We start from the raw sequence: 23,957 nt of genomic DNA on the forward strand, positions 1-23,957 counted from the left end.
GAACCCAGACGGAGAGGGAGGGGTGTTAGACAGAACCCAGGCGGAGAGGGAGGGGTGTTAGACAGAACCCAGGCGGAGAGGGAGGGGTGTTAGACAGAACCCAGGCGGAGAGGGAGGGGGTGTTAGAACCCAGGCGGAGAGGGAGGGGTGTTAGAACCCAGGCGGCGAGGGAGGGGTGTTAGACAGAACCCAGGCGGAGAGGGGGGGTGTTAGACAGAACCCAGACGGAGAGGGAGGGGTGTTAGACAGAACCCAGGCGGAGAGGGAGGGGTGTTAGACAGAACCCAGGCGGAGAGGGAGGGGTGTTAGACAGAACCCAGGCGGCGAGGGAGGGGTGTTAGACAGAACCCAGGCGGAGAGGGAGGGGTGTTAGACAGAACCCAGGCGGCGAGGGAGGGGTGTTAGACAGAACCCAGGCGGAGAGGGAGGGGTGTGTTGCTTCAGCCTTCAACGTAGGGGCCGTGACACGGGGCCGCTGTCGGGGGACGTGGGCCTGGGCCGCTGTCTTCGGGAGGCCCGCTTCGGCGAGGCCGTCCAGGCACCGCCGTGGCTGACGGAACAGGCGTGGGGGGCCCCCAGGAGACACGGAGCGAGCCCCGCCTGCCTGGAACTTGCCTCGGGGGCTCTGACCAGGCGCCCGGTGGGCAGACCAGGCCCTGCGCACCTGACACGTGCCGGGGGCTGACTGTGGCGGCGTCTCGGGGACACCCAGCCAGGTGGGCCGGGGGCGGGGCGCTGGCGCTGGGAGCTGACAAGCTCCCAGATGAGAAGTGGGTGCGGGTGTAGCCAGGGCACTTTGGGGGGGGGGGGTACCCGGGGCAGAGGAAGGCGCTGGGGGAGGGGCCTGAGCTGAGCCCTGTGCCTCTGGCTGTTCTCGTGGGAGTCCCTGTGGAGGCTCCCGCCTGCCCAGGGTCACACGGCCCGCGCGTGTGCGGGGTCTCGCGGCCCACGGGTGTGCGGGGTCTCACGGCCCGCCCGTGTGCGGGGTCTCGGCCCGCGCGTGTGCGGGGTCTCGGCCCGCGCGTGTGCGGGGTCTCGCGGCCCACGGGTGTGCGGGGTCTCACGGCCCGCCCGTGTGCGGGAGCTGCAGACACTTGGCGTGGTGATGGTCCTGTGGTGGGTGAGGCAGTCCTCACAGCAGGGGTCTGTCCCCCGTGTCCCTCCGTGCTTCCCGCCTCACCCGGACTACGTGGGCGAACACGCGTGTGGCTGGGAGGGGCAGGCGGTGGCTGAATGAGGAGGAGATGGCGCTGGGCCTGGGTGGCTCACCGTCCCGGTCCCGGTGGGGGGGGGGAGGCGGGGCTGCACCGGCTCAGACCCCCGGCGCGGCTCCCCACCCCCTCCCAGACGAGAAGGAAGGCCCGAGGGAGGAGGGAGAAGGCCAGACCCTGAAGGACGTGCGGAGGTGAAGGAGGGGAGGGCTAAAGGCGGGGGACCTTGACCCTCCTGCCCGCCTTCTCGGAGGGCTGCTGGGGACCCCCTGGGCCCTCCCCTGCCCCCAGCTCTGAGCACAGCGGGGAGGCCGTGGCCATCGGCAGAGACAGGCCCAGGTCCCCTGTCTCCACCAGACAGCAGGGCCCGTTCCCACCGGGCAGCTGGGCCGGAGTCCTGGGGGCGAGAGCTGGGGGTCACCACGGGCGTCCCCCGAGGGGCTGCTGCTCTGCCGTCCCGCCTGGGTGTTCTCACCGGGTGTTGGACACGGGCACGCATTCCCACTCGATGCCACGCAGGGTCCTGACCGTCTAGAGCCCCTGTGAGTGGGTGGCCAGAGGCCCTCAGCCCGGCAGCCCTCCCCCTCCCCCCTCCCCGTCCTCTGGGCCTGTTTGATAGAAGACAAAGGCCGCACCGGAGGTCACTGTCCCAGGCCCTTTCGCCCTTTAAGGCAGCCTCCCCGCAGCCTGAGGGTGGGTGTCCCCGGGAGCCATGAGCGGAGGAGGCCCGGAATCTGGTTAAACAAACAGGCAGCACCAGAGACGCTGCCCAGGGGCCTCCCGGGTCTGGGCCGCTTCTGCCCCAGCCTCCCACGGGGCCGGTCCTCCCGGCAGGACACCGGGCCTGCGGGCGTGCGACAGGCTGGCCTCGGAGGCTGGAGACCCGTCCGGTGTCTGGCACGCACCTTCCCTGTGACTCTGTCACCTCCGCGTGCGGAGGGCTGGTTTCCTTGCTGCAGGATTTCCTCCCACGAGACGCCTCCGTCCACATCCTCTGAATGGGTGGCACCTGTCGAATCAGGTGCAAGGCGGGGAGTGTCCCGAGCAGCGTCAGAACCCCAGGCACCTCCAGGCCGCCTGGTCCTCGAGGACACCCCGCCGCCCCCCCCCCCCCCAGGCCTGGCTGTTTGCCGGTTCTTCCCTCCTAACCTGCTGGAGGGAGGTGTGCGGCGAGGACCCCCCTCTGACAGCTGGAGCACCGCCCTGCCCTCGGGGGGAGGCAGCAAAGCCAGGACCCGTGCTTATTCACCCCGCGTGCGGCCACCGAGGACGGTAGCTGGGCCCCTCCAAGCCCGTGAACCTGAGGGGCTACCCCGACCCTCGCTCAGGTCCTTGGGGGGCTCACCCAGCGCAGCGTGCAGGCGCACACGCGTGTCCAGCACCACCCCGCCCCCCGTGGCCCACCTGCTGGCAGGTGACCCGTCGCTGTCCCTTCCCTGGACGTGCCCTCAAGCGCGTCTCAGGAGCAGGATTCCCGCCGCGGTCCCGGCGCGTTTAGCGGGTCCCGCGAGCCCTGTGTTAGCCGTCGCGAAGCCGGGAGGGCCCTGCCCAGCCCCAGATGGGCTGAACCGGGTCCTGGCTGGCCAGCTGTGGAGCACCGCAAAGGCCAGGCGCCTCCTCACCGGGAGCCGTGCCGGCTGACCGGCTCGGCCGCCGCTGAACTGGTGTGAGTTCCCGTGTGAGCTCTGCACCGACGGGCCAGGGCGAGAACGGGACGGCTGTGGGGAAGCAGCTCCGCTTGCTGGCCTTGGGTCCTGTGCATGGCAGAGAAGATACTTCTTGTTTTGGTTGTGAAGAGGGGAGGGGAGGCCATAAAGTGCCGGCCGGCGCCTGTCCCCTAGTGAGAGGCCACGGGGACAGACGAGAGCCCTGGACGCACGCACCAGGCCCGGGCTGGCCGGCGGCCGGCCTCCGTGCAGCTCCCGGCGAGGGGCCCGCGGGGACCTGTCAGGCCTGTGGAGCGTTGGGGACATCCCAGGAGGGGTCAGCAGAGGTGACCAGATGCCCCTGGTGACCGGGAGGTGAGGAAGGACCGGGCCCCGGAAGTCGGCGGGCGGCCAGCACTGCCCGGGGAGGGACAGCGCCCTTTGCCCGCCGGCTCAAGGCACCCGGGGCTGCGTTAGTGCTTTGAGAGCCGAGCCCGGTGGGGGTGCAGGGGGGGGGGAGGCGGGGAGGTTGGAGGCCCGGGAAGGTGGCCCGGTTTCAGAGGAGAGGCTGAGGCCGGAGAGGGAAGGGGAGCCAGAGCTGCAGGGGGGGCTCTTCTGCGGGGGACCCTTGTGGCTGTGGGGCTGCCTCGTCACCTGTCACCTCGTCACCTGTCACCTCGTCACCTGTGGGGGTGGGGGGGCTGGCATCTCTTTCTCAGAGTGGCTTCCTCCAGCGGGGGCCGTGGAGGGAGCCGTGTGCCCAGCCGCCCTCACCCACCGCCCGGCAAGCAGCTCCCACTGCGAGGGGTTTGGTGCCTGAGCGGGACCCTGGGCCCTCAGAGAGGAGCTGACCCCTGAGCTCGCCTCTGCCCGCCACGTGTCCGCGCCGCGGCCGGGCGTGGGGCGAGAGGCCACCTGCAGGCGCCGCTCCGGGCCCGGGCCTGGGCCTGGAAGTGCCTCCCTGTAACGTTGGCAGCAGCGAGGCACGGCCGGTGCTGCTGTTTAAAAGCCCGGAAAACCTCCTGCTTCCCGCGGGCACGCCGCCCGCGTGGACTGTTCCGCAGCCTCCCGCGCAGGGCGGCGTGGATGGAGGCTCTGGCGGCCTGGCCATCGGGGCCCCTCTCCGTGGGGCAGAAACGCTTCCTCGTGGAGGAGGTGGGAGTGGGGAAATGTCCCGTTTGCTCGGAGCTCAGTGATGTTGGAGGGTCGTGGGTCCCGGGAACCTTCAGAAGGGCCCCCGGCCCCCCTCCTTGCTGCTGGGCCCTGGTCTGGAGCCTCTGAAGAGAGGCCAGCTGGAGGCCTCACCGCTCCCAGGGCCTGTTTTCTCCTGCCGCCCGGCCGCGCCCGGGCTGCATGCTCAGCGTGTCCCCGGGTCCCTGGCGAGCTGCGTCCCCACAGGGTGGCCGGCCCCAGCCCAGGCTGCGTGCTCTTTGCTCCTCAGTAACGACGGCAGCTCCTCCGCTCAGCTCCCGCCGGACAGCGCCCGGGATGGCTTCCGAGAGCCCGCCCTGAACCCAGCGCTGAGACCCCCCCAGACGCCCATCCTCTGCTGACGGCATTCCCTCCTGCTATTGAGGGGGGGGTTGGGGGGGTCTGTTGTGCCCATTTTACAGGTAGGATAATAGTGCCTCAAGGCGGGTCAGGAACTGTGCAAGGTCAGTCAGTGAGGAGGGGGCGGAGCCAGGGCCCGGACCAGGTGGGCCTGCTGCCCGCACACCAGGTCACCCGCTCAGCCTCACCGGCCGGTGCTCCCAGCTCCCGTTCTCAGCAGATCTGGTCCCAGCCACGCCGATCCGTGTCCCAGGCCCCCGTTCCCACGAGCCCCCCGCCCCCCAATGCCCTCTTTCCTTCCCGAGCCCTTCCCCCATGCCTGTGCCGAGAGCCAGCCCGGGCCTGCCTTCCCACATCCGTCTGTGCTGGCCCCGCCCTGGCCTGGGACGCAGCTTCCCTGGTCCTCTGCTGCCACCGAGTCTACAAATGAAGCGTGGGTGACACGGCAGCAGGTGACGGTGGTCTCGCTGACCGTCCTCTGAGCAGCTTGGCTGGTGGGATGGCAGGTCATTTCCCAGAGTCCTAGAGTCCGTCGGCCCAAGGAGTCGGGTGGACCAGCAGTGCCTCCTCACTAGACAGGCGAGGAAACCGAGGCATGAAGAAAGGCCGGGCGGGGGACGGGGGGGGGGGGGGGGACTGGGGGGTGGTGGGGGGGGTCAGGCCGGGGTTGAAAGCACTCTGCCCTCCCCCCACCCACCCCGGCCTGTCAGACCCGTCCCCTCCGAGCTGGTCTGCAGGGAGGTGACCAGCAGCTGGCGGCCGAGCGCTCTCCCTCTGGGCCAGCCTTCATGTCTTCCCCAGGCGTCCAGGGCTGGCTCCTCTGGTAATTAGGTTTTCCACTGTGGCCTCCCCATTGTCTGCCCTGATTGTTTACGCGGCCTTCTGGGCGCTGAGATAAGAAACGCCTCGCCTTCTTTGGTGATCTCCGCCGGGAGGACCTGGAAAAGCCGAGTCAGAGCAGGCGCAGCCCTGCGTCCCGTGGCCTGGCCTCAGATGGACGGGGCCTCGGCTCTGGGATGGGCGGGAAGACTCCTCTTCTGAAACGTGGTGACAGACGTGGTGTCTCGGCAAAGAGGGAAAAAGGAGACCGGGTTTAACCTTCATTTAACCTTGGGCTCCAGCCTCCACAGCCGGAGTCCGACCAGTCTCGGCGCTGCTGGCCGAAGGGGGGCCGGAGTGAGGCCGCCTCGCCCTCCAGCAGGACCCCGCTCCCTTCTCCCCAGCGGAGCCTCGTGGTTTGGACTCGGGGTGTGGCTGGGGCGGGGTCCGCTCTCTCAGGAAATCCTTCCCAGTTCAGATTCTCGTCGCCCCTTCGGGGGCTCATGTGTTTGGGGCCACGTAGTCTTTTTTAGCGCGATGGCCTGTTTTTACTAACGTTAACCCAGGGCGGTTTTCCTAGAGAGACGCTATTGCTGGGGGGAAGGGGATATTTAACAAGTAGTCATGTTACCCGGCCGGTGTGGCTCAGTGATTGAGCGTCGACCTATGAACCAGGAGGTCACGGTTCGATTCCCGGTCAGGGCACACGCATGCCCGGATTGCGGGCCCCACCCCCAGTGTGGGGTGTGTAGCCGGCAGCTGATCCATGCTTCTCTCTCATCGTTGATGTTTCTATTTCCCTCTCCCTTCCTCTCTGAAATCAGTAAAATTATATGTATTTTTAAAAAGTAGTTGTAGCCGAAACCGGTTTGGCTCAGTGGATAGAGCGTCGGCCTGCGGACTCAAGGGTCCCAGGTTCGATCCCGGTCAAGGGCATGTACCTTGGTTGCGGGCACATCCCCAGTGGGGGGTGTGCAGGAGGCAGCTGATCGATGTTTCTCTCTCATCGATATTTCTAACTCTCTATCCCTCTCTCTTCCTCTCTGTAAAAAATCAATAAAATATATATTAAAAAAAAAAAAAAAAGTAGTTGTATAGGTGAGGGTTTAAATGCCCGTTTCACCGCTTGCTTCTCTGTGGCTCGGGTTCTACAAATGACCATAATGCTTGTTGGGAAAGAAGGTGCTTGATGAATGTTAGTTCTCCTTTCCACCCGAGGAGCCGCTCCTACACATGCACACACACACACACACACACATGCATGCTCACACATGCACACACGTGCACATGCATGTACACACATGCACGTACATATACATGTGTGAGCACCCGGCCTGAAAAGGAGCAGCACTGATGGGGAGAGACCCACAGGCCTGCTCGCCGCATGTGCCGGGAGCTCCCTTTAAAACCGCTCTTCGAACCACTCGCAGGCGAGCGGCGCCTGTTGTTGCTGCGCCCACAGTGACATGTGAGCGGACAGAGGAGCGGGCGACAGTGGCCTCTCGGGTCTCCCCCTGAGTGGCCGTGGCTGTTGGGCTCCAGGCGTCATTTTCAGAGTCCCCGTGTCCGTCAGGCCGAGGGGCCTGGGGACCAGCCGTCCTCCCTCCCGAGCGTGACGAAGAGACAGGCCGCAGAAGGTGGGAAGGGGGCAGTGTGAGTCCAGATGTTCCCTGACGGGGTGGCACGGGATGGGGGTCAGCCCTGGATGGAGACCGCCCTTCCCCCCTCCTCGCACCCCGAAACCTCCTCCGTGGAGGTCCCCTTGCTTCTGGGCCGTGGCAAAGCCCCTCTGACGGGTGAGGCCCCACGCGGCCCGTGCTGTGGGCGCCGTGGGCGCTGTGGGCGCGGCCCTCTCGCCGGCCACGGCGCTCGCCCTGCTCTGAGCGCACCCTAACCAGGAGGCCGTTCCTGTTCTAACGCCCGGCTTCTCGTTGGCTTGTTTGCAGAGCAAATCATGGAGGAAGATAAAGAACATGGTGCATTGGTCCCCCTTCGTCATGTCCTTCAAGAAGAAGTACCCCTGGATCCAGCTGGCGGGACACGCAGGTGGGGTCTCCGGGCTTTCCCTGGGCTCGCCCCGCTCGTGGGGGGGTGCTTGGGAGTTGGGGTGAAAGTGACCCATCGGGTTCTCCGAGGCTCGCAGTGGCAGCTGCAGCCGTGCTCCCGAGATGTGGCCCTTACGCGGCTAGCAGGTGCACAGGGCCGCGGCCACCCCCTCCCAAACCCGCACCCCGGTCTTGGGTCTTTAGTCTCTTAGCTCAGTAACAGGTGAAGCTGTAGGCCCGCCATGTGTCATCCGGGACAGGGAGGCGACGTCTACGCCTTCATTGAGCGTCGGCTGTGCCCCCATTGCCAGGGCCGCGACGTCAGTGAACGCGCGGTACCGGCCCGGAAAGAGGCCGTAGGTGGGAGACGGGCGGCATGCTGGGTGCGGTGCCGGGGCGCCGGGCAGCCACGTGGCTCCGGTTTGCTTCTCGGTGACGGGGAGGAGCTGCCCCGGCCACACGGGGCCCTTGGGTGGCGCTGTCCTCGGGGCGGTCAGTGCTGTCCGTGGCCTGGCCTTCGTCCTCAGCCAGCACAGGGCCTGACGTGGCTCTCCTGCCCCAAGCACGTGGGCTCGGCCCCGGCTCGGGGAGGGACGCACCGCCTAGAGGCCCCCGGAGGGCGTGCTCAGCAGGAGCGTGGCCGGGGGGCGGGGGGGGCGCGAGCGTGGCCCCGGCTCTCCGCCAGGCTGCTGTCCTGGCACTGAGCCAGGCCAGGCGGGGCTGCTCCTGAGACCAGAGACGCCTTCGGTGCCCGAGAAGCAGGGGTGATGATGGGGTGGGAGGGACGGCAATGGAAAGAGAGAGAGAGAGGAAGTCTGGCGCTGACCTGCCACTGGCCCTGCGCCCTCCAGCAGGGAGCACCGGGCCCTCCGTCTCAGGTGAAGCCTGGGGTCAGGGTTGCCGTCAGTGTCGGGGTCTGGGGCTTGCACCCACTCCTCTCCACGTGCCCCGTCCACAGTGGAGACCCGCCCACCCCCAGCCCTGCACTTATTAGCAAGCCCTGGAGACCCCGAGGGGCAGGGGCCGGGGCCCGGGGGCCAGCGGGGAGGCCCTGCACTTAGCAAGCCCCGGAGACCCCGAGGGGCAGGGGCCGGTGGGGAGGCCCCGCGCTGAGGACCTCGCTCCGCAGGGAGTTTCAAGGCGGCCGCCAACGGCCGGATCCTGAAGAAGCACTGTGAGTCGGAGCAGCGCTGCCTGGACCGGCTGATGGCCGACGTGCTGAAGCCCTACGTGCCGGCCTACCACGGGGACGTGGTGAAGGACGGGGAGCGCTACAACCAGATGGACGACCTGCTGGCCGACTTCGACTCGCCGTGCGTGATGGACTGCAAGATGGGCGTCAGGTGAGCCGGGCTCCTCCGCGCACACGCCTCGCGCCGCGCCGGGCCCCGTGGCGATACCGGGCGGGCATCCGGGCTCCAGGGGCCGGGCGTCCGGGCCGCCCCTGAGGCCTCGTCGGGGCCTGGGCGGGCCTGGGGGTCTGGTTGCACCCCATCCCCACCCCAGCCATGTCCCACGACGTGCAGCGGGGACCGGGACCCTGGCTTTGACCCCGATGGCTCTCCCGCTCGGGGGGGGGGCAGGAGCACTGGCTGGTGAGGCCAGGCTTGGTGCTGCGTGTCCCCAGGGAGGGGCAGAGGCAAGTGCCCGCCTGGTCCGGGGGCTGCTGGGGTAGCAGGGTGGCTTCCCCTTATGTGAGCTTCGAGGGGAGCTCTTCCCATCCCCCCCCCACACCCACCCTGTGCCAATGAGGGGGGGCGCGGCTGGTGAGCAGTCGGTTTGGCCAAAGAGACCTGTGCCTGCAGAGGGCGATGGAGGACGGAGCGCCGCTGACGGGCTGAGCGGCCCCCCTGGGCCCAGGGTGCCCCAGGCCCTGGTCCCAGCACGTTGGCCTAGAGCAGTGGTTGTCAACCTTCCTGATGCCGCGACCCTTTCATACAGCTCCTCGTGTTGTGGTGACCCCCAACCATAACATTATGTTCGTTGCTACTTCATAACTGTTAATGAATTTGCTACTGTTAATGAATCGTAACGTAAAGATCTGTGTTTTCCGATGGTCTTAGGCAGGGTCGCGACCCACAGGTTGAGAGCCGCTGCTGTAGAGCCGCCTGCTGCAGGGGCCGGGCAGGCAGGCCGGACGCTGGCCCTCCGCTCGCCGGGCAGGCCAGGCTGCGAGCAGCAGCACTCGGAGCGGGGCGTGTTTGCTTTGGACGGTTGAAGCGGTTTTACTTCTCATAAAAGGAAGCGGAGAAGGATGGGGGAGAGGGAGAGACACAGAGAGACGCCAGGAGGCCACGCACGCCAGCTCCCCTTCTCCTCACTCCCCCGGCGCGGAGTCCTGAGGTCCGACCCGCCGGCCGCCGCGCGGACGCTGTGCTGGCTCCGTGGTGGGGACCAGGGCAGGGCCGGTGGGAAGTGCAGGTCCCACTCTGCTGTCACACTGTCCCTGTCTCCCGCTCTCTCCGGCCCTCGCCAGCTGCCGCCCACAGGGAGGAGACAGACGTCGTCCCTCCGTCCCTCCGGCCACCACTGGCCACTGCCCTTCCCCGGGGGCATTTCTGTCCCAGGAGCGCCCCTCCCGTCCAGGGGCACCAGGACGCGCCTGCTCACGGGGAAACATAGATAATCTGGCTGGTGTTCATTCAGACCCGGCAGATAGCACGCACCTGGGGGAGACGGCGTGGCCAGGTGGTTCTGAAAGGGCTGCACCTCTCGCCCCCCGCACGGCCGCTGGGGACGCGGGCCCCTCTGCCCAGGGCTGCCCTGCCCCCGTCTCCGTGCTTCTGCCCGCTGCACCCAAGGGCTCTCAGAAGGGCCCAGAGTGGACAGCGAGGCTGCCCCACCCAGCGCCACCTTCCCTGCCTTTGGATGGGCCCTCTGTGCTCCCGGGTGCTGTGCTGGGTGCCCCTGGGTGCTGTGCTGGGTGCCCCTGGGTGCTGTGCTGGGTGCTCCCGGGTGCTGTGCTGGGTGCTCCTGGGTGCTGTGCTGGGTGCTCCCGGGTGCTGTGCTGGGTGCCCCTGGGTGCTGTGCTGGGTGCTCCCAGGGCCTGCCTGGGTCTGAGCTTTGACACGGGAGGTGAAGGGACCCTCAGGGCCACACAGCCCTATTTGCCTGGCCTCCACCTGCGGATCCAGCCCGGCCTCCTCCTGTGTCCACGCCGGGACTCTGCCCTTTTCCCCGCGATGGTGCGGAGCCCTGGGCCTCCCGCCCCCCCTGAGGCCAGCAGGCCCCGGCCCCGGCCCCGGAGCGTGGCTGTCCTTGGCAGAGGCGGGAGGCGAGGGCCCGGCGTCTCCCCGGGCACGGGGTGAGACTTGTCACCGAGCGGCGGTGGAAGGCAGAGCACGGAGCACAGTGGGCGCCTGCAGTGCCCTAGGCTAGAGGCGCCCAGAGGACCGGTCCCACGTGGACCCACACTCACATTGCTCTGGGGACTTCGCATAGACTCCACCCTGTATGTCGGTCACGTGACCTGCCACTCAAAGTCAGAGAGTCTTCCTGGCGTAGGGCAGGGTCTGGGTGGAGGCCAGCACCGTCTCCTGCACCTCTGCCCTGCGGGGAGCTGTAGGTGGCTTTGGGGTCACCTGTTGGCTCTCCACCGCCCCCCCCACCCGCCATATGAGATGGAGGTATGACCTTCCCGGCAGGGCGAGGCGGCTCAGGAGGGCAGCGTGGGACGCTCCCCTCTGGCCCCACAGCCCCTGTCCAGCGGGTGCCTCCTGTGGGCCTCTCTGCCCACCCCTCTCCTCCCGGAGGGGGAGCAGCTCTGCCAGACAGAGGTGGTCCTTTTGGGAAAAGCCTGCGTGGAGGGGCGTTCACAGCGCGGCTGCTTCCTGTCTGAGGAGCTCCTGAGGGCTCTTTGCAGAGTGGGGCCGCCCACCACCCGCAGGCCCCTGCAGTGCGTCAGGGACATTTGGGGGCGCACCCCCGCCTGTCCGCTCCGCACACACAGCCCGCACCCCCGCCTGTCCGCTCCGCACACACAGCCCTCACCCCCGCCTGTCCACTCTGCACACACAGCCCGCACCCCCGCCTGTCCACTCCGCACACACAGCCCGCACCCCCGCCTGTCCACTCTGCACACACAGCCCGCACCCCCGCCTGTCCGCTCCGCACACACAGCCCGCACCCCCGCCTGTCCGCTCCGCACACACAGCCCGCACCCCCGCCTGTCCGCTCCGCACACACAGCCCGCACCCCCGCCTGTCCGCTCCGCACACACAGCCCGCACCCCCGCCTGTCCGCTCTGCACACACAGCCCGCACCCCCGCCTGTCCACTCTGCACACACAGCCAGCACCCCACTCCGCACACACAGCCCGCACCCCCGCCTGTCCACTCCGCACACACAGGCCGCGCCCCCGCCTGTCCACTCCGCACACACAGCCCGCACCCCCGCCTGTCCGCTCCGCACACACAGCCCGCACCCCCGCCTGTCCGCTCCGCACACACAGCCCGCACCCCCGCCTGTCCACTCTGCACACACAGCCCGCACCCCCGCCTGTCCACTCTGCACACACAGCCAGCACCCCACTCCGCACACACAGCCCGCACCCCCGCCTGTCCGCTCCGCACACACAGGCCGCGCCCCCCGCCTGTCCACTCCGCACACACAGCCCGCACCCCCGCCTGTCCACTCCGCGCACACAGCCCGCACCCCCGCCTGTCCGCTCCGCGCACACAGCCCGCACCCCCGCCTGTCCACTCCTCACACACAGCCCGCACCCCCGCCTGTCCACTCCGCACACACAGCCCGCACCCCCGCCTGTCCACTCCGCACACACAGCCCGCACCCCCGCCTGTCCACTCCGCACACACAGCCCGCACCCCCGCCTGTCCACTCCGCACACACAGGCCGCGCCCCCGCCTGTCCACTCCGCACACACAGCCCGCACCCCCGCCTGTCCACTCTGCACACACAGCCCGCACCCCCGCCTGTCCACTCTGCACACACAACCTGCACCCCCGCCTGTCCACTCTGCACACACAGCCCGCACCCCCGTCTAGCCCCTCTGCACACACAGCCCGCACCCCCGCCTGTCCACTCTGCACACACAGCCCGCACCCCCGCCTGTCCACTCTGCACACACAGCCCGCACCCCCGCCTGTCCACTCCGCACACACAGCCCGCACCCCCGCCTGTCCGCTCCGCACACACAGCCCGCACCCCCGCCTGTCCGCTCCGCACACACAGCCCGCACCCCCGCCTGTCCACTCTGCACACACAGCCCGCACCCCCGCCTGTCCACTCTGCACACACAGCCCGCACACAGGGCTCCGTGCAAACGCAGCCGCCTTGCCTCGCAGCTCCCGTCACCGGCTGGCTCGGCACGCACCGAGTGTGAGCACGTGTGGGCGTGGGTGCGGGTGCGGGTGCACGTCTCAGCCAAGGCCGGCTCCTCACGCCCTCATCGCCTCCTGGAAGGTCACATGACCAGGCCCAAGGTCACACCCAGGGATCTGGGTTTTTCTTAAGCAGCTGATACAGGAGTTTCTGGGAAAGTGTCTTTAAAAGGCATCATGTGATTGATCCTCAGTCTTCTGGGCCCTGACCCGCAGCTTGAGAGTGTGTGTGTGTGGGGGGGAGCGGAGAGTATGGAGTGAGGCCCCAGGACAGATGGAGCGAGTGGGAGCCGCCACAGGCTTCGTGTGGGCAGCTCCCGGGACAAAACTCCCTCTCCTGCAGGTCACGCCGCACATTTCTGTCCTGTGCGGGGCCAATGTGTGAGGGGGGGAGGGAGTGTCAGTGGGCAGGGAAGGGGTTCAGCCTCGGGCTGCTGGTCCCACTGTCCCAGCTGCTGTGTCCCCCCAGTGTCCAGGGGACCCCACGCCCAGGTCAGCCGCGGGCCCCGCCTGCCTGTGCGGAGGGCGGGACACTGAGCTGGTCATTTGGACACATTTTCTCTGGCTCTGCGGGCCGGGGGCTCAGGCTGGGCTGAGGCCTGGTGGCCACGGGGCAGGATGGGCCACGGAGCCGGCTCTCCTGTCCTGGCGTCTCCCTCCAGGCCTGTGCCTTGGGAAGCCCCTCCTGGCCTGACCGTCACTCTGGAGGGAGCCAGAGTCACCTAAGGCAGCGGTCGCTGACCGGTGGTCCCTGAGTCCGAAAGGTTGGCGACCGCTGGTCTGAGGGCCTGCCCAGCCCCTCAGGCTGCCCGAGAGCTGGGAGCCGGAGCCGGAGCCGGAGCCGGAGCCGGAGCTGGGGGGGCGGGCGCAGCGGGCTCTCGGACCCACAGACGCGGGCGTCAGAAGCGTGCTTTGGGGAGGGTCCCTGGCGGCTGGGCCGGGGCGCGGGGCCCTGACGGAGGCTCTGACCGCGGCCTCGGCGCTGCCCGCAGGACCTACCTGGAGGAGGAGCTCACCAAGGCCCGGAAGAAGCCCAGCCTCCGCAAGGACATGTACCAGAAGATGGTCGAGGTGGACCCCGAGGCCCCGACCGCCGAGGAGCACGCCCAGCGCGCCGTGACCAAGCCCCGGTACATGCAGTGGAGGGAGACCATCAGCTCCACGGCCACCCTGGGCTTCAGGATCGAAGGCATCAAGGTGAGGCCGCCCAGCTCCCGGGCAGAGAGGGAGGGGCTGTGCCCGCCCCCGCCCCCCTGGGTCTCAGGACCCTGCCCGGGCCCCGCTCCTCCGCACAGACCCGGGGTGGGCAGCCCGGGGCGGGCCTTTGGACAAATTGTCTGGTCCTCAGGCCGGGGACCGGGGCCGGGGGGCGGGGGGGGCGGTGATGGCCGTGAAGGGGGCTGGGCTGGGAGCAGCTGTGGCTCTAGTTCTGCCCAGAGTGAGTCCCACTGAGGACTCTGCCCTGGGCCCTGACCATCCTGTGCCCTGAGAACCCACCAGGAGGCAGGTTACAGGATGCGGGGGGGTGGGGGAGGGGAGGGTTGAAGTTGGCCCAGCCCCGGAATCGGGGGCCTGGAGTGAGATGCGGGCCCGGGAGGAGCACACGCCGCCTCCGACATCCAGCCGGGAGCCGCTACGCCCCGGCCACAGGACAGCGCTGCCCTCCGTGTCCCCGGGAGCTCTCCGGGGACTGCCGGAGCCCCAACGTCCGGGCCGCCCCTTCTCTCTCCAGTCTCCCCGGAGGGTCTCTGAGGCTCTCCCTATGCCCCCCCTCCCCCCACCACCACAGAGCAGGGCTGTGAGACGCCAGCCCCCCGGGCGGAGGGGGTCCCTGCAGGGTTCCTGGTGTCTGTGTCTGTTCACGCCTCCCTCTGTCATCTCACCTGCTGGGGCGGCGGGCACGGAGGTGGCGGGCAGGGTGATTGCGGGGTGGCGGGGGGGTGCTTCCGGACCCCACAGTAAAGGCTCGGAAATCCAGGAGGAACGGAGGGCTTGGAGGCGGGAGCGCCGCTCTCCTGTCTGGGGAGGGGGCGCCTCTGGACAGCAGGGACCTCCCAGGCCGGACGGGAAGCCGAGGCCTGTCCATCTCCCTCAGCCCCTGCTGCTCCCACAGCCTCACCCCGACATTCTCGGCCCACGTGGCCCCCCTCCTCTGAGCCTCCTGATGTCCTTCACTCTCCCTGGGGCGCTGGGCCACCCTCCAGGGCCCAGGACAGGCCGCCCTGCTCTGCCGCCCGGGGACCACCCTGTGCCAGGTTGTGGGGCGCCAGCCCCAGGTGGACCCCTCGCGGCTTTCTCAGACCCGGGTGCCTGCCCCGGGCCCCGCTGACCCTCCTGGTCCTCCTCCGCAGAAAGAAGACGGCTCTGTGAACCGGGACTTCAAGAAGACCAAGACGCGGGAGCAGGTCACCGAGGCCTTCAGGGAGTTCACGAAGGGGAACCCTAACGTCCTGGTGAGTCGGGCGCCGGGAGGGCGCGGCGGGGGCTCGGCCGGCTGCGGCGCCCAGTCTGCAGGGACGGCGCCCACGCAGCCCTGGCCACGCTGCTGCTGGGGAGGCGAGGGAGGCCAGGCGGGTGCCAGCCCGTTCTGCGGGCAGATGGGGAAGCTGGTGACGCTCGCTCACTCCCCTCGCTCACCTCGCGGCTCCCAGCCGCGTTCTCCGTCCTTTAAGGGCGATCCTCCCCGGCACGGGCGCTCCTTAGCAGCCGCTGCCGCCAAGCACTGCCCGGCCTCATCCGCCCTCACGGCGGCCCCTGGTGGATGTTCCTGTCCCCATTCCACAGATGAGGAAACAGAGGTCAGGGTCACACAGCTAGGACAGGGCGGAGCCGGGATTCGCTCGAGGGGCTGGCAGCCTGCTGGCCCTGCACCCGGTCTCCCAGGCTGTGAGGCTGAGGGAGGAAAGTGGCGGGGGGGGCGGGGGGGGGGGGCGGGTCACAGCCGCTCCCCGGGAAGAGCCTGCCGGCGTCTCGGAGCCTGGAGGTGCAGGTGACAGAAGCTCATGACACAGTGACTGCCCTGACCGGTGCTCTGACCACGGGGATCAGGACCCCGACCCTCCCATCCAAAGCAGGGTGCCATGCCTCTGCACCCCGGGGCTGGGAGCCTGTGACAGTCGGACACGCAGGCACACGGGCTGGGTTCCCTGTGACAGTTGGACACGCAGGCACACGGGCTGGGAGCCTGTGACAGTCGGACACGCAGGCACACGGGCTGGAACCTGTGACAGTCGGACACGCAGGCACACGGGCTGGGAGCCTGTGACAGTCGGACACGCAGGCACACGGGCTGGGAGCCTGTGACAGTCGGACACGCAGGCACACGGGCTGGGAGCCTGTGACAGTCGGACACGCAGGCACACGGGCTGGGAGCCTGTGACAGTCGGACACGCAGGCACACGGGCTGGGAACCTGTGACAGTCGGACACGCAGGCACACGGGCTGGGATCCCCGTGACAGTCGGACACGCAGGCACACGGGCTGGGAGCCCCGTGACAGTCCGACACGCAGGTACACGGGCTGGGAGCCTGTGACAGTTGGACACTCAGGCACACGGGCTGGATGCCCTGTGACAGTCCGACACACGGGCACACGGGCTGGGTGCCTGTGACAGTCGGACACGCAGGCACACGGGCTGGGAACCCCGTGACAGTCGGACACGCAGGCACACGGGCTGGGAGCCCCGTGACAGTCCGATACGCAGGTACACGGGCTGGGTTCCCTGTGACAGTCGGACACGCAGGCACACGGGCTGGATTCCCTGTGACAGTCGGACACGCAGGCACACGGGCTGGGTTCCCTGTGATAGTCGGACACGCAGGCACACGGGCTGGGAGCCTGTGACAGTCGGACACGCAGGCACACGGGCTGGGAGCCTGTGACAGTCGGACACGCAGGCACACGGGCTGGGAGCCTGTGACAGTCGGACACGCAGGCACACGGGCTGGGTTCCCTGTGATAGTCGGACACGCAGGCACACGGGCTGGGAGCCTGTGACAGTCGGACACGCAGGCACACGGGCTGGGAGCCTGTGACAGTCGGACACGCAGGCACACGGGCTGGGAGCCTGTGACAGTCGGACACGCAGGCACACGGGCTGGGAGCCCCGTGACAGTCGGACACGCAGGCACACGGGCTGGGAACCTGTGACAGTCGGACACGCAGGCACATGGGCTGGGAGCCCTGTGATAGTCCGACACGCAGGCACACGGGCTGGGAGCCTGTGACAGTCAGACACGCAGGTACACGGGCTGGGTTCCCTGTGACAGTCGGACACGCAGGCACACGGGCTGGGTTCCCTGTGACAGTCGGACACGCAGGCACACGGGCTGGGTTCCCTGTGACAGTCGGACACGCAGGCACACGGGCTGGGTTCCCTGTGACAGTCGGACACGCAGGCACACGGGCTGGATTCCCTGTGACAGTCGGACACGCAGGCACACGGGCTGGGTTCCCTGTGATAGTCGGACACGCAGGCACACGGGCTGGATTCCCTGTGACAGTCGGACACGCAGGCACACGGGCTGGGTTCCCTGTGATAGTCGGACACGCAGGCACACGGGCTGGGAGCCTGTGACAGTCGGACACGCAGGCACACGGGCTGGGAGCCTGTGACAGTCGGACACGCAGGCACACGGGCTGGGATCCTGTGACAGTCGGACACGCAGGCACACGGGCTGGGTTCCCTGTGACAGTCGGACACGCAGGCACACGGGCTGGGAGCCTGTGACAGTCGGACACGCAGGCACACGGGCTGGGAGCCTGTGACAGTCGGACACGCAGGCACACGGGCTGGGAGCCTGTGACAGTCGGACACGCAGGCACACGGGCTGGGAGCCCCGTGACAGTCGGACACGCAGGCACACGGGCTGGGAGCCTGTGACAGTCGGACACGCAGGCACACGGGCTGGGAGCCTGTGACAGTCGGACACGCAGGGCTGCAGAGCAGGGAGGGTGGGGGTGACACCTTTTCTCCAAGGAGACTCAGCGCCGGCTGGAACGGGGACGCTGCCTCCCTTCCCTGCCACCGGGGAGACTTCCCTCGACCACTGTGGGTGCCCAGGCTTCCGCCAGGGGGCACGCCCCGCCCTCCAGGTGCTGGGTCACCGGCTCCTCAGCAGAGCAGCTCAGAGGCCGCTTCCTGTGCCCCGAGGGCGGGGCCGTGCTGGGACCGAGCTGGGCGCCTGGGCGGCCTGGCTTCCCCCACGTCCCCGGGGAGGCGGCACCCCCAGGGCCGCACGGTCGGCCTGTTTGTCGGGCTCCTCGGAGAGGCCCCTGGAGAGAGACGGGTGGCTCTCCCGCCCGCTCTGCCCTTTCAGAAGTCAGGGCACTGACGTCTGTGTCAGGGAGACGCCATGGCAACGGGCTCCCAGGATGCTGCCCGCCTCTGCACTGCCTCCCAGAGTCCCCTCAACCCCGTGGGAGTGCCCGGCCGCGGCCTCGGGCTGTGCTCCCGCCGCGGCCCACGGCGCCGTGCGGCCTGGAAAGCACGGCCAGGAGCCCCCCTCCCCCCCCCCCCCCCCCCCGTCTGCTCTGGCCTCAGTTGCTTACTCTACCTGCGTGTCCCTCCCCCTCACATGCAGGGACCCTAATGGGGCTTAACCCTACCAGACCTGAGGCCCTGAACCTAACTGTCCCCTATACCTGGGCTCCTGAGCATTAAAGAGAAAAAACCAACATGCTATAGAAAAATGTTAGTTACATGCAAACAAGTGGTTAGAATAAGATGGAGCTTGGAGACATTGTAGGAAATAGGTCTACCGAAAATTAGGTTCAGCGGTATAGCGGCAGATTCGGAAATTACCGAAACCCAGCCCAGCCCCAAGTGTTCAAAACCCCGTCGCCTTTCTCTTCCCAGACCGCCTACCGGGACCGGCTGAAGGACATCCGGGCCACCCTGGAGGTGTCCCCTTTCTTCAGGGGCCACGAGGTGGGTACGGGCCGTTGCCGTCCTGGGCAGGGCTGCGCCCCCGTGGCCGCCCATGACCCGGGCCTGGGTGAGAGCCCGCCTCTCTCACCAACAGATCTGCCTGCTCCACAAGCCGAGGGCGTTTTCGGGGTGACAGAGGCCCCCCGGCGGCCCGGCTCACGCAGGCACCGCGTCCCCCGCTCTGCCAGGAGCCGGGTGACCCCTCGGGACTGCCCTGCCTGAGGTCGGGCCGTGCCCTTCCTTCTCCCTCCCGCCACGCCGGGTGCTGTGGCAGGACTTCCGCCCCACACGCCCGAGGGTCTCGGCAGAAGCTCTCTGAGCTGCTCGACAGCCGAGGAACCCGTCACCCCGAGTCCCACGGGACCACCTGCCCCCGCCTCCGTCCGCAGGGCAGCAGGCGGGAAGCGGGACACCCGAGAGAGAGGGTTTGGAACTTGTCAGCAGGTTCCCGCTGCGGGAGGGCCTATAAGGGCGTCCAGGGCCCCAGCCCCTCGTGTGCGCGCACAGGGGCAAACCCGTGCACACACAGCTGCACACGCACACGTGTGCACACACAGCTGCAGCCTCTTGGTGTGCCTGCCACTCCCCAGGAATGGTTAGGTTCTCGGGTGCCTTCCCTCCCCGCGGCCTCGCTGGAGCCCAGCTGTCCCGGGTCCTCGGCTGCTCCCGGGCCTCTGTCTTCCCAGCTGGATGCCAGGTCTTTGCTCAGCGCTGAGCCTCCCTCGCTCCGTCCTGCCTGCTCCTCCGGGGACAGGGCCCCGGAGGCCTCGGAGCCGCCGGTGACCCCTCGGCGGCCCAGGCTCTGTCTCCCCCACTTTGCTCTTTGCTCTCAGCACCTGTGCGTTATTCCTTGAAGTTTATTCCTCTGCTCTTGGCGAGTCTCCCTGGGAAACAGAACCTGAGGTTCTGTTGTTTCTCACCAGGAAGAAGCCCTTCCTCTGGGCTCGGCATTTCCGGGGTCTGCCCTGCCCTGCCCAGAGCCCCGGCCCTCCCTGCGCCCCGAGCTCCCGGCCCCGCGTGGGTGACGCAGATGAGGGTTTGTGGCTGTTTCTGTCTGGGAACGCACTTCCCCGTGCCGTTGCTCTGACCTGCCCAGAGCAGGGGGCCCTTTGGTGCCACTGCCCCTGCCATTGGCGAAACCACGGGCAGGGCCCAGCTTCAGACACCCCGCGGCCTCTGCCCAGGACGTGCAGGGGTTCCTGCTGGGATGGGGGCGATCCGGCCTCACTGCCGGCCCTCCTGGGGCTGTGGGTGCATTTGGAGGGTCTCAGGGCAGAAGCTCTCTGAGCTGCTAGAACAGCCGAGTAACCCCTGTCACCCCGGGACCCCCCAATGCAGAGTGTGGCATCTCCTATGTTGGGGGTCAAGGTCTAGGAGGGGAAGGGTGAGCCCCAAGTCTTAGCTGTGGTCTGAAATAGTGGAAAGGGTGCAGGCTGGAGCTGGGGTGGGGGCGGGGGACGGGGAGAGCATCCTCCATCGGGACTTCTCCTGCCACTGCCCACACGGGGTGGCTGCTGCTCTGGAATCCGACGTCCTCTCCCCCTCACGGCCTCTCCGCGGGCTCTGCGGCCTGGGCCAGACCACGGGCAGAGTTGCCGGCTCTGGGCCTCACCTGAGCGGCCTCTCCAGTCCCATCCGGTGTCCGGGTCCCCAGGAGCCAGGGTGCAGCGGGAGGGGCGGGCGGGCGGGCGGGCGGGCTCTGCGCCCCCTCACCGCCCTGCTCCCTGCAGGTCATCGGCAGCTCGCTCCTCTTCATTCACGACAAGAAGGAACAGGCCAAGGTGTGGATGATCGACTTCGGGAAGACCACGCCCCTGCCCGAGGGCCAGACCCTGCGGCACGACGTGCCCTGGCAGGAGGGCAACCGCGAGGACGGCTACCTCTCGGGCCTCAACAACCTCATCGACATCCTGACCGAGATGTGCCCGGGCCCCAGCGCCCCCGTGGCCTGAGGCCGCCCGGCCGCCTCCCCCGCTCCTGGCCGCCTCCTCCCCCTCCTCCCGGCTCCTCCTGAGTTTCCTCTCACGTCCACTGGGTGCCCGCCAGACCGACCCTCCCACCTGCACTACAGGACACTTTGTAGAAGAGGGGACGAAGCTTTCTCGTTCTTTTCCTAACTGCGGGGCTTTGGCCTGGGCCCCCCGTTTCTCTCCGTGAGCAGGATCTCCTTCTAGAAGAGCAGTGCCCGCGCCAGGCCCCGCTGCCCGCTGCCCGCAGGGAGGTCAGCTGGGCTTCCATCTCGCTGGAGGCTCAGGGCGGGCGACCTGTGGGCGCTTGCTGCCCCCTGGTGGCCAGTGCCATTCGTGCCGCTGCTCAGCCTAGCCCGTCTCTGCCCCGTCCTCCCGGCCCCGCAGGGGCTGTCAGAGCCCCGTTTCAGCGGGTGCCTGGTCCCCGCTTCCTTGTTGTTGGGGCACAGAACCACTGGGGACGCATGTCGGCCCCGAGGAGAGCACCCTCCGATGAGCAGCCGGGGGTCCAGGACGTGTGGGGCCTTCATGGTCCCTGCGGTCTGTGAGGCCCGGGAACCGGGAGCAGGCTGTACCCTCTGGTGTTGCACCCCCAGTTCTTCCATCTGCGAGTCCCGCCCATGAGTTCAGAGCTGCCAGGCCGCCCACCCAGAGCCGCGTGTGCCTCCCACCGCCCCCTCGGCCTGTGTGACAGCGCCAGGGCCCGGCAACCCCCCCCCCCCCCCCCCCGGGAGGGACAGACCTGCATAGGACACGCCTCGCCCTCCCTGCTCCCGCCTCCTGGGGGCGCTCGGTGGCCCTGCCTGCAACGCCGGGCTTCTTCTGTGAGGCCCCGAGCCCCCGCAGTCCGGGCAGGGCTTCAGGCCGGCCCCGGGCAGGCGGAAGCAGCAGGAAGCCGGCTCCTGCATCTGTTTTCCCCCTGAAACAAGTCCTACGTCCTGAAGGGCTGAGCCCTGTCCTTCCCGTGTGCGGGCAGCTTCCGGGGCACTGGCGCCGGGGGTGCCCGCCTCCCTTCCTGGGGTCCCGGGCGCTGAAGGCTGGTGGGGACCCAGTTGTGGGCCTTATCCTAAGTGTAAGGCGAGTGAGTTGATGTCACCGAGAAGGACGTAAAGCGTGCGTGACTTTGGAAGGTAGCCCCCCGGCTGAGGCCTGTAGAGTGGTGCCCCCGGGTCCCCCCCCCCCTTGTTGGAGGAGAGTTGGGGACCAGGCCAGCAGCCACGGGGGCCAGCTCCTCCACGGAGCGCTGCTCGGGGACACGTGGAGACCGTGCGCGCCCGGGTGTGTGTACCTGGAGGGACCAGTCCGGAGGAGGGCTCCCCGTCCCCCGGGGACTGTCCGCTCGCCCACAGGGCACGGCTCCCCGTTCACCTGGCTTAGTGACGGCTGACGGGGGCGGAGGGTGGGACGCGAGGACCTAGGCGTTCAGATTTTAAAAAAGGAAATCGCTTTTCAGCTTCCTGGCTCTTGTTCAGAACAGGGGTGAACTCCGGTGTGGGCCGACCTGCTCAAGGTCACACCCCCCGCCCCCCCCCCGCCCCGCCCCCCCGCCCCACAGCCTGTGACGGCACGTGACCCGGAGGCTGAGTCCCGCCGGCTTCCCGGGGGCTGGGGGCCTGGCCCGGGGGCTCCTGGGGGGAGGGGCCTCCCCGAGGGCGTCTCCGGGGCTCCGGCTGTGAGCTGGCGGCCGTGGCCTCCTGTCCGTGACGAGTTTGCTGTAAAGCAGACCCACGCTCTGAACAAGCACCCGGGACCGCTCCCGCCTCCCGGCAACAAGCGAGCACTTTAGCGCAGCAGCTGCCGCAGCCGCATCTTCTTAGGGCTCTTCCTTCACTGTGCCAGCTCCCTTCTCACGCCCTTTCCCCTTTGACCCCCCACCTCCTTACACGGACCCTGGAGTGAATTTCCCAGCAGCACCCCCCGGGCTGTCTGAAGGGCCTTCCCCGCCCAGGCCGGGCTCCGGGGCCTGGCCACGCAGGTGCGGGGGGGGGGGGGGGGGGGTGAGCATCCTCCCTGCCCGTCCCGCCCCCGCCCCCGCATTATTGGGGTTCCGTACTGCTTGGCCTTCAGGGAAGGTTTTCTCAACTGCTCGGCCCGGACTTGCCTTGAGAGTCATGTAAGAAGTTGTAAGTTATATTTATTTTGTTGTTGTTGTTAATTGCACAAAACACTAAGACTGAGAGGCTGGATTCTGTGTCTCTAAGCTCTGCCTTCTTCCTGAACCCCCTTTCCTGCCGGGGGAGCCCGGCGGCAGCCCCCCCGCCCCCACGCTCGCCTCATTAGCTGTATTTAGCTTTGAGTCCTCTGCATCCACCGGTCAGCCCTGTGTACACATAACCCAGCCCTTCCCCGGAAGGAGCAGATGCCACCCCGAGCCAGTGCCTTTTCCCTGGAGGGGAGGGCGCCCCGAGGGGTCCCCTGCCCTCCGCACCCCGCTCCCCGCATCACCGTGGAGAAAACTGACCGGTTACACCCGCACGTGCCTGTCAGACAGGCCGCAGCCGCTCTGTACCTTCCTAATAAAGACCTGGAGCCACGAGGCCGTCTGCAGTGTGTCCTCCCCCAGCCCTGGATCGGGGGGTGGGGGGTGGGGTGGGGGTTCGGGGGGCCTGGGAACGGGAGGATGGAGGCGGGCTGTGATGACCCCGAGGAAGAGGGGTCTGATTGAAGAACGTGTTAATCTGCAAAGGACTTAAAACACGCCTCCGAGCCAGTCTTTCTGCCTCTTCCACAGAACCTGCCGCGTGGCTCGGGGCCCCTGACCGGCCACAGCAGTGCTTCCCCGGCATTGCTCCAGGCGGGGGGGCCCCTGCAGCCTTGGGGGGCTCACATCTGTGGTCTCCTTTTAAAAAAATACGTTTTTATTGATTTCAGAGAGAGAGGAGAGGGGGAGAGAGACAGAAACATCAATGATGAGAGAATCACTGATCGGCTGCCTCCTGCACGCCCCCTGCTGGAGATGGAGCCCGCAACCTGGGCCTGTGCCCTGACCGGGAATTGAACCCTGACCTCCTGAGTCATGGGCCAATGGCCGACCACTGAGCCACGTTGGTCGGGCTATGGTCCCTTTTTATCCCCATATCAACTCCATGAAGATGGCTGTGTCGTCTCCATTTTACAGATGGGGAAACTGAGGCTTCAACAGATCGAATACCTTGACCTGGGGAGTAAGTGGGAAGCGGGGATTCGGATCCAGAAATTGCCTGGTTTCTACACCGATTCTGTCTTCCTGCCTGGGAGTGGGGGGGTGGGGGGGAGGGAGACACAGGGCTTGTGTTCTCTTGGCCCAGGTCCCGGGGGGAGGGGGCCGAGCTCTGGCCGCCCAGACCCTCAGTCAGCCCGGGAGTGTGTGTGGGGGGCCCTGAACCGGGAGCCCTCGGGCACTGGGTGTCCCGGGCTCCCTGTGACCTGCAGGGAAGCACAGCCCTCTGTCCCCTCAACCCCGGGACAAGA

At 67.9% G+C, this 23,957-nt stretch overlaps 1 protein-coding gene across 1 annotated transcript in view; it reads left to right on the plus strand.

Annotated features, from left to right (window-relative positions):
* ITPKB (inositol-trisphosphate 3-kinase B) overlaps nt 1-21,216 on the plus strand; it is a 97,339-nt gene extending 76,123 nt beyond the window's left edge. The window contains exons 2-7 of the mRNA XM_008158000.3: nt 7,174-7,273; nt 8,402-8,615; nt 13,604-13,808; nt 14,963-15,064; nt 18,469-18,540; nt 20,271-21,216. Of these exons, the coding sequence (XP_008156222.2) occupies nt 7,174-7,273; nt 8,402-8,615; nt 13,604-13,808; nt 14,963-15,064; nt 18,469-18,540; nt 20,271-20,492 (915 nt within the window). The 3' untranslated portion in view covers nt 20,493-21,216. The remainder of the gene's footprint in view (nt 1-7,173; nt 7,274-8,401; nt 8,616-13,603; nt 13,809-14,962; nt 15,065-18,468; nt 18,541-20,270) is intronic.
* The last annotated feature ends 2,741 nt before the right edge of the window (nt 21,217-23,957 follow it).

The sequence above is a fragment of the Eptesicus fuscus genome, chromosome 24, assembly GCF_027574615.1.
Source record: "Eptesicus fuscus isolate TK198812 chromosome 24, DD_ASM_mEF_20220401, whole genome shotgun sequence".
Taxonomy (NCBI): Eukaryota; Metazoa; Chordata; class Mammalia; order Chiroptera; family Vespertilionidae; genus Eptesicus; species Eptesicus fuscus.